The 10446-nt window shown below is 35.7% G+C and overlaps 1 protein-coding gene across 7 annotated transcripts in view; it reads right to left on the bottom strand.

The window, feature by feature from the left end:
* Positions 1–2861: 2861 nt before the first annotated feature.
* The window catches only part of U2SURP (U2 snRNP associated SURP domain containing), a 46984-nt gene continuing 39399 nt past the window's right edge, over positions 2862–10446 (bottom strand). For 6 of the 7 annotated variants that reach the window (XM_068692826.1, XM_068692821.1, XM_068692823.1 and 3 more), the window contains 4 exons: positions 7896–8006; positions 5402–5520; positions 4545–4721; positions 2862–3400 (listed from right to left, as the gene is read on the bottom strand). In XM_068692826.1, the coding sequence (XP_068548927.1) occupies positions 3262–3400; positions 4545–4721; positions 5402–5520; positions 7896–8006 (546 nt within the window). In that variant the 3' untranslated portion in view covers positions 2862–3261. The remainder of the gene's footprint in view (positions 3401–4544; positions 4722–5401; positions 5521–7895; positions 8007–10446) is intronic. The other variant, XM_068692825.1, reaches the window with a different exon arrangement.

The raw sequence follows: 10446 nt of genomic DNA, 5'->3' as shown, positions 1-10446 counted from the left end.
AAAAAAATATTAGACAAACATTTAACTTCTTATCTAGGTCTTTAAACAAATACGAATGTGCTGTAATATTCAATGCTACACAAAGCACCAGGCAATCTTCACCAAAATGTATGAGCATGAGAGGCCCTAGTATGTTACTAGGGATATCTAACATATACTTAATTTCTCATGTGATCCCCTTTCCCAGGTCCTGATCCCATGTGGCGATGACCCTTAACAGCTGTTTTTTCAGGCTGCAGGGACGTTACTCAGACACACAAGAACTCAGATGGAGCCAGCTACTCCATAAAGCAGGGTAGGAGCCAAATGCAGAAGCCCCTTATCCATTCATCTCTCCTCTCCCTTCCAAAGCAAAGGGTTGGGTGCTCACTGACTATGGAGTATTAAAGCACAGTGGGTTCTCCTCCTAAAGAATCACAAAAAACATCGTAAAACACTGGATCACACCCCCTTCAGGTTACAGCTTTTTTCACAAGGATTCAGCTCAGTTCCACTTGCTGAATCCCGGGATGACAATTGTGCCTACCCTATGTTAAGTAGATGATTTTTCACCAATTGACCTTAAAATGCTACAGAGCATTAGTCAGTCAAACCCAAGTCACGAAGGAATGGACATAGTGACTACACCTTGTCACTCTGCCAAAAATAAATACACCATAGGCAGCCTAATTTTCAGTCTTCAGTACTAATTTGCAGTCTTACAAAAAAAAAAAAGTTACCAAAATACTGTTTCCCGTATCCTTTTCTTTGCAGAAACACCGAATTATGAACAAAAGCTACTTATAAAAGCAGGGAAGAAAATGCAGAGTAGCCAGAAGCATAGGATGTTCTTTTCAACAAAACTGTTACTACATTAGTAACAAAACTGCTCTTCTAAAACCAGGGATATGAAGCAAAGAGTAAGAAAGAGGTAGGACACCGCTTGTATAGATGGTGGTTAGACAATAAAGATACTGACAATAGTTATTATAAAACTACTACAAAGCAAATACTACTACAAATGGGTGTGCTCCTTTAGCTCTGTAGCTACTTGGCTTGAACCTTTTATAATCACTGATTAAAGTTTTGTAAAAGCTGAAATCAAAATTAATTACTGAAAAGTATGGCTAACCCATATGCGAAGTGATTGCCTACCCTGAGGATTTTTAAGCTCGTAAATGAAGTACAGAACTGATTCTGAAGATGTAATATTCCTGTGCAAACTATCCTCACTTTACTCAAAACAGCACCATTTATCATTCCTCTATTTACAAGCAGCTCCAAGACAAAAAATAATAGTTTTAAAGAAGTTAAGCAGATCTGAAGCAAATGATTTTAGTACCTACTTTTTGCTCTAGAAAACTTCATGTAGTCTGTGCCAGGTCTGAGTAGAATGTATTTAAGAAAAAAATAACTTAGTTTCTAATAGTTTAGCTGCCAAAGTCTGTACATCCAAAACACCTTGTGTTACAGGGAGAAATAAAAATATAAAAAATAAACTCTGCATATTTCTAAAACAGATTCTTTATAATGTAATATAAACAGATATAAGGTGTATTATTTTCTCATTATTTAGGAATCTATTCAACACCCATTCTAAGGAAGTCTTTAGAGTACACATGTAGTCTCCATATTTTCAGCATTCCAGGTAATCTCTCAGTTCTCATTAGCAAAGTTCTCAGTAATTCTTCACTTAGTTCTTACGTTTACAATTTATATAATCCTATAACAAAGTCCGCCATCAGGAAGAAACTGGAGAAAATATATGCTCTTTTCAAATTAAATATGCATGTTTTTCAAGACATTTTAGGTCCTGCTTCTGAAAGGGTTGCTTCTAAGGCTATACACATATACAACAAAAGGTTTTTCCCATCACATTTACAAAATTCTAACAAATGTATAACCTCTAAATACACAAATATGATAGCAGGCCATCATCCAGCAGTCCATGCCTGTAGCAAGTACAGCTTTTTGCTTTCAGAAACAGCTCACAGGAGGCCAGATCCCTTTTAATTTTATGTTTTTATTACAATGTGCCCATACCTCCAAGTATAAACATTGAACCCTCCCATTTCTCAACCCTCCCCCCACCCTACTCACAGAAAGGTTGCATGATAGAGACCAAGGTGAAGCGATTTAAAGCCACATCAATGCCTAAACACAAAACAGGTTTGCAGGGAAAGCCTAACATTAAAAAAAAAAAAGTTTAACAGCCTCTCAATTCCAAAATATTAATAAATAAAATATGTAATTAAAAAATCAGCTTTTCTCTCTATTTTGAAGAATTTCCACAACAGAGGAATAAATCCAATAAAACAGTGTAAAAGTCCTTTCAGAGTAAAAATCATTTTTGAAAACAGTAACGTACTGTAGGTTGCAATTACTGTACTTATACTTGAGGGAGAAGTCATAGAGCCCCATACTTGCTGTCCTTGTTGTCCCCAGTAAATGCCACAAATATGGCTTGTTGTTACATCATGTATATGTATGTATCAACACGTATGTATGTATACACATACACACAATTGCATCTCTGCAGAGGCCCCGCTTTTTAGGAAAAAAAAAAAAGCTCAAGTTTCACATGTATTCCTTGCAATTAAAAAGCAAAATACCAAGCAAATATTTATTTGTGAAGCTCATAATTTTAGGGACCAGGCTGCTCAACTGTTCTTACAGCAAAGTAACAAGGTAGGAAAGAAAACCCATCCACTGGATTCAAAAGGTGTTTTTATCTGAATAATCAAACTAGAGATAACAGGAATAGAGCTACTACTATACTGAAGATCTAAGCAACATAGTATGTCTGAAATACACGGTACTTCCAAACAAACTATGAATTCCTTTATCAATCCGTATCACCAGTGGGGCAAGAAAACAACATCTTTATTTTCTGTTCAGATTTTATTTGAAATCTAATTCAAATTGTCAAAGCTACAAAAAGGGGGAACATTTGAGTTATTTCTGCTATGTCACAACATTCTAAAACAAAATATCACTACTGCCAGCAGATCAGTTACACACGTATCTGATGAAACTTCTAAACACAAAAATGTTTCATTTGGGAAATAGCCACAATGAAGATATTTTGTACAATATAAAACAATGACAGGTCTACAGATGCAGATACTCATGAGTATACACGTGCATTCACAAAAAAAATCGGGAATGCTTTTTTTGTGTGTGTGTTTTGTTTGTTTTTTTTTTTTTTAAACAGACTGTTCAGGCACAAAAACAAAACCGCATTTCCAGTAAATGACAGCATCATAAAAAATATTAACATTGTCAGTGTTTGCTTTTCTTTGACTTCTTGTGAGATCTGTGAGGAGAACGGGACTGAGACCTGGATTTTTTCCCTGACTTTTTAGGGGATCTAGATCGTGATCTTCTGGATCTTTTCGGTGTCCTGGAACCAGATGGCGACCTGCAAAAAAAATCAATATTCAAGTCAAATCGTAATTGATAATATCAGCTTTTTCTACAGTTATTCGACCTTTGGTTTTTGACATAATCTAGGTAGATTTTTTTTTCCATGTTGAAGGGAAGTAACAATTATCTTGGGATTTAGAAAAAGGCAATTTTTACATTGTAAGGTTTTAAACGTATTTTGGCTTAACTGCACTGCTTGAAACCAAAGGAAAAATGGCACCAACTTGTGTCCTTCTGAAACCAAGATAAGGAGTTTACCAACTTCCACATATGCCTCAGCCACCGTGGCTCTAATGTTTATAGCAGCCTATATCCACACAGAAGACAACAGAATTATCTTGAATTGTTATGCTTTCAATTCTTGTTCACAGCTTATTACATTACTTCAGGGAAAGAAAATGGACACTGTCATCTCACCCACACCTAGGTAATGGATCTCATAATCTGAATTGAATCTTAACTCTACCAAAATGCCTTTCTAATTCTAGTTGAATTCCTAAATCGTAACACAAGAATCTGACTACTGTAAATATGTAGTCTGAGTTTTTCCCTCAATAACATCACAGGAATTTCTTCAGCACATCTCTGCAGTAAGATATTCTAGACCTCTTAAAGAAGTGGAAACTGAACTAAGACAGAAACAACAATCAAAATATTTAAAACAACAAAAGGACCAATACAGTAATAAAATCTCATACCCGCCTTAACAATAGCTAGATGTTTATACTTGTGTCAGTTTGGAAATTAGGTAGTATTTATTCCTGTAAACAAAACTCCATGACCAGTATCTAATCTAGATTTTATTCATGGAAAAAAAAATGTCAGAGAAGCTTCACAAATGAGAACCAGTGAAAGATGGCATGCTCACTGTAATTCTGTAAGTTCTGTGATTTGTCCTTTGAAAATAAAAAGCTCATAAAAGAGCAAGTAAACAAGAACACAGAAGTGAACTGTCTTGAACTACCAAGGTAGAAGAACATACACATTTCAGATACCAAGCATCCAAATATGTTAATCAGGAACAGACAGTACAGTCCATTGAGAGAAAACACTTCTGTATTCAATGTGCTCTGCTAAAAATCCCCAGAACTATGTTTCCAGCTTTCATAAAGCCTGAAACAGGACAGACTCCAGCTTACCTTTTGGCTTTTTTACTGACATCTCTTGGAGAGTCTTTATGTGACGACCGGGAACGTGAACTCTCTTTATGGGACCGTTCAGAGCGCTCTGAGCGTTCGGATTTTGGTGATGGGGATTTTGCTCGTCTACTGCCACTGCTGCGAGATGGGCTAGGGGAAGCACTGTGTCGCCTTTTCCTTTGTAAAGAAAGCAAATACAGTTATGTACACACAGAAGTAAAAATGACTATTAAGAAAACTGAACTAAAAAGTAGTGGGATTCTAATTACTGAAAAATCAAGTTCAACATGTGCACCAGACCTCTGGCTGAAAAAAATTAAGGCCCATGACTCATCTTTGTTTATAGCAGTGTAAAAACACTCTGTCACAGGTTCTTGAACAGCAAGGCATTTTACCACTTAATAACACAGAAAATCTTTCTCTAGAACTATTATAAGATTACACAATTACTCTAAACTTGCTGTTCTGAAGAATTTTCACCATCAGATGAATAACATTTAAGCCACCACAAGTTATTTTGTGGTATGACTCCATTACAGTTTTCTGAGTAATAAACAGCAGTAAATTTACTGCTAAAAGCCTGAGTTAAATATACACTCCTTTTAGTTGGTCATTATCTTATCATGTTTCCTTCAGGGCTTAAATGAACAGAATGAGAATTCTATTCAAAGGTTAAGTTACTCAGGGCAAAATAAAAACAGCAATTCCTTTAAAATTTTGAAACCTTTCAATTAAAAAAAGCTTCCATTATTAAAACAAGCATTTTGATTCAACAGAAATTCAAGGCTTCCATTGCAAACAGATATTAACCATGAGGACTTTCCTCCCATTCAGTTTACTTCAAAGTAATGTAGTACCTCTCCTTTCTTGTTGGTGTACATTCCTCCTTTTCTTTCTTATCTTTGGACCTAGAATCAGATTTTTCCTTGTCCTTTTTGTCCCTCTCTCGTTCTCTTTCCAATTCTTTTTCTTTTTCCTGAATTAGTAGAAATCATTATTTCAGATGAGATTAAAGTAAGGATAATCAAGAAGCTAATCACAAACAGCATAAAAGCACTAAGTATTGAACAAACACAGCACTTAATCTAGGAAGAAACTATTGGTCACACCATACCCACTATTCAAATCATTACTGCTGCTTCTTATGCAGGATAAGTATTATTAACAGCAGCACTGACCAAAAAAAAAACATGAAAGATACTCTCTCACATAGGGTGCCATATCTGACTATCTAAGTGGAAATGGAACAGTCTGTAATTTTACAAATTTCAGGGGAAAATTACAGCTGTAATAGATTTTCTAAACTAAAATAAACATGAAGGGAATACCAGGAACCTATTTCTACTTAAACATATGCATTCAGCTTTGTTACTCCAGATTGAAATTTGAGACAAATTTTCTAATTACCAAACATTTAAAAACAAAACAAAAATAAAAACAAATTTAAGAAATTCTACTAAAAAAACAAACAAACAAACAAAAAAAACAGAAGACAAATCTGACCTATGTCTATACATCACCAGGACCATTTTGAAAGAAAATATACACTCTAACAGCTCTAACAGATCATTAGAAAATTAATTATATATATATAAAAAAAAAAAGAACTAGAACAGCAAGTCTGAGCACAAATAGATATGCTTCTTTTAGTACTAACATGGAAAAAAAAAAATCTTCCATAGCAAAACATAGATACTTCACTGTGTACCTCGTATGGAAGGGAACACAAAAAAGCAGTCATTTTGCTAAATGAAAGAAGGGGCGGGGGAGTGTATGGATAATAACAACTGCAAGAAATAGCTGAAGAATAACACTGTACCTAGTCTCACACATTCTTTGCACAGAAAAACTGCAATTAACATTTAGAAGTGTCCCATATCATTAGACCTACCATTAATATCATTATACCTACCATTACATGCTATTGTTAGATTCCACTAATATCACTGGACTCTTAAGATGTGCCTAGTTTATTTGGTAGCATAACTAATTATTTTATCTTAATAAATAGCAATAAACAGCAATAGGTTCCTATTCTGTAAAGAATGTACAATACTAGCAGGAAGTTTACTTATAGAAAGCTTATTCTACAGTATATTAGACAGAAAATGATGACCATCTAACAGGTTTGTAAGAATTATAATCAAAACTCATGTTACATTATTATAAAAATAACTTCTGTGGAGCTAAAGCAAAAAAAAGTTACTTTCTTAACAGTGAAGTTATTAATGTATTAACAAATATATAATTATCATGAAATATTTCTTAACTATTAACTTAGTTACTGAAAGGAAAAACAGGAAAGTAAGGTAATTACTAAAAACCTACAATATTGTAAACCAGTTGAACTAATTCAACACAAAGTATCTAACAGTTACTAGGATTAGAACTTATGAGGTTTTTTTGGATGACTGTCACACTAAGCATTCTGTGCTTACTGTATACATCACCTCCTTCTCCAATTACAGAAAACACTGAGGAAGCAGGATGTTTTAGGATGCAATTGCATGTAAATGAAAAGTCTCTTTAATTTCAAGGTACTGTGCAAACTTACTTTAGTGAATTAGTCAGAGCTTGAGCATTAAATAACCCAAAGAATGAGTGAGAAACACCAGGTGAGAACTGCTGTGTTTGTATGTAGCTTCCAAAAAGCTGCATGGGTATCTGTAATTTCATTGTTGATATGTCAGACTGTGAAACCAGATTATAGAAGCAGACGCCACTCTCTCTCACTAAACACATTGTCAAAAATGGTTACCTTTTCTTTTTTTTCCAGTTGTGTTTCAAAGGTTCAGACATATATAATACTAATTATTAAAGCTGTTCTGAATTTGTAGTCCCAATAGTACTACCCCAGTAGCAATGGTACAGAATTATCCACTTTCGGGTAACGGTATGAGATGGAATTATCTAGAAAATCATAAACACTGGAGAAATCAGAAGTGCGTTGGCTGCTTAGGACTACTCCCTTTCTTCTTTTGGAAGCTTTTAGCACGATTGGTCAATTACAAAAAGCAAAACTAAAGTCTGATGAACATCTTGAATTGACTGTGCTCTTTCCTTTCCCACACCTAATGATTTGCTTTATGTAGTTCATCAAGAAGCGAGCTCTATAAGGTTTTAGCATATTCCAATGATACTCATCTGTACAGTGTGAAGTATTACATTTATTTTGATCAAAAAGAGATTGCCTCTACTGTGCAGAAAGCACTTGGACTTAGACATGCAGTTTGACATTACATTAGAATTTCAACAAGAACCGTTTGTTGTTATACTTAACGCCACCTTATGCTTGATAAACTCAACAAAAGCCTACCATAGAATCAGAGCCAAACAAAGAACATTTCTTACCCTCTGAAGCAGCTTGTCTCTATAGTGTTCAACCTGTTCCTGAAAACTCTGGCCTGGTTTCTTGGGTCTTTTCCCAGACTCTAACTCATCCTGAAACTTCATCACCTTAAGCTGTGAAAATAATACTGACCATTAGGTTATTGGGCTTATTATTATCCAGTCAGGCAGGTGGCTGAAAATGAAATTTCTGTAATTTATAATCTTTGTTCTTCATTCTTTCCATACAAGTTTGTGCATAAGAAAATACTGACTTTATTCAACTGGATCAAAGCAACAAAACCACATACTTGTCTGCAGGCACCTGCAGTTGTTTACAGACTTATCAAGAACTAAAAATAAATGGATTTTTTTTTCCTGTCACTCTAATAAAATCTGTTCCCATCATTAGAACACTATGCCCTTACATTTCTTAGATGATCGCCTTTTTCTTTCAAAATGACACTATTTACTGCAGGTGTCTTAATATACCGCTTCAACTTCTCGTCTGAAGTTGTCCTTCAGAAACTGCCTTTTGTCCATTGAACACTAAATATTAAAAATCAAATGACTGACGTACAACATAAAACAAGTTAATTTCCTCTTCAAGACAGTTGCACAGAGTGGTTGAGTGAAATGATTTCTCTCAAATAACACAATACTATTTCATGCACTATATACTCAATCAGGCCTACTACAATCCCTGGCAAAGGATACCATGTGTTACAAAATGCTGAGGTAACAGCTCACTACAGAAAAATTATTTTCCACCTGCTCTCTCCACTCCTGTGTTCCAAAGGGCCTCTCCTCCATCCTCCCCTTACAGCAGCAGTGCTTGGCCAAGCCTTCCATGAGCCAGGTGAATTCACTAATCCAGCAGAATCCTAGCTCAAAACCCCTGATTTTTTCCTGCATTAGGGAGTTGTACTGGCCTCAAAGAAAGGATCAGCTAGTGCCAAAGTTCACAGGTAGGATCAGGATGTTCCCTCTAGCAGAGATGAGTGGTCAGTTCAGCTCATCCCACACTTTGATGTATAGCAGCTTTTGCTACTTGCTTGATTTGGTCATCTCCCTTCACCATTTCACTATTCCTGGCATACTGGCTGTACCAAATGCTCTTCTGATTGCTTCGTGTAAGGTATATATTTATCTTCTTCTCACAGAGCTGCAGATACCACTCCAGCAGGAAGAGATCCTTAAAACAGGTTTAAATCTGCTTCAGCATCTAATTGAAAAATGCTGTAAACATTCCACTTACTTAATGTGCATTCAGAAGGACCTGATATCTTCCCAATTGAATGGTTATTCTTCTTAACTACTCTTGTACATCAGAGAAAAACTTTTAAGCCCCTTCATTCTTAGGATTAGAGATACAGACTTTATCTAGACCATCTCTGGGTGCATGCTAATATGGAAGAGGAATATTTTTCATGTGCTAAAACCCTGGAATGCTAATTTCTTGTTTCTGTTTTAGACAGAAAGTCTCCCACAACAGTTTAGAGGTCTTCATTAGCCGTACAGCCCTTAACAGAGACTGCAAAGTTTCAGAAATCTGGAGTTCTTATGAGCAATTTCTACTGGATGCTCCATGCTCCAATGCAGGGATCACCTTTCTCACTAAACACTAGGAGGTATCTCACATAACTTTAAGAGAAAGAGCTCCACAACACTGCCTCTTTTCTATCAGTTCTCATTTTGAATTTTTTCCCCTTTCCTCAAACTCATGAACAAGTCATTTAAAAGAGTCAGTCTTCCCTAGAAGTTGAGGTTTTCACTACTGAATAACCAGTATCAATTTACAGAACAGGGTAACATTTTGCTACCACCATTCAGACAAACCACGGATTGATACAAACTAAGCCCTCCCTGTAGCTTTTTCATTATGACACAAACAGATGTGCTGTGGGTCCCTTGCTTAAAGGAAATCAATTTTCCAAAACTGCCCTTGGTATTCTACTTTTCTGCTGATACTGAGCTAATACACAATGGTCTTGGGGCAAAAAGACTTTTTAACAAGATATTATTGCACAAGTATACAGCCTCAGAACTTAAATGGCCAGGTTCAAACACTACTTAATTGAAGCAGAGTAGCTGTGTATGAGATGCTAGGATTAACAGGGAAATTAACCTGCAGATCATTGATGAAAGAAGAGTTTCTGGCTGATGTGTAACTGCACTCAAATCTAGAGGGATTACATACAGAATACACTTCTGAGCAGCCCAAATTGCTCTGCTCTTCTTTATAAGAAGACATAAACTGACAATGGCTGCAACATATCCTAGACTTCACCAGAAGCAGTGCAAAGTATTTCTTTGGAAGCTTCAGTTTTCCAATGAGCCTATGATTAGCATGATTTTCGCAGCTAAAGTGTTAATAACAACAGATAAGAGATATACTAATATGCAGATTTGAAATACCTCTTCAGCCATAACAGAACTCCGGGGTGCTCAATCACACACCCAGGATGGCTTGGAGCTAAGCATTTTCTCAGTATTGTCTTTGTGTAAAAAAAGGTAGATTCAAAGACTTACAATAGACCAGAATTTCTGCTGAATTAAGACAGTCATTATCCTC

This window comes from Anas acuta, chromosome 9, assembly GCF_963932015.1.
Source record: "Anas acuta chromosome 9, bAnaAcu1.1, whole genome shotgun sequence".
NCBI lineage: Eukaryota > Metazoa > Chordata > Aves > Anseriformes > Anatidae > Anas > Anas acuta.
This window is presented reverse-complemented; position numbering and strand designations above follow the sequence as displayed.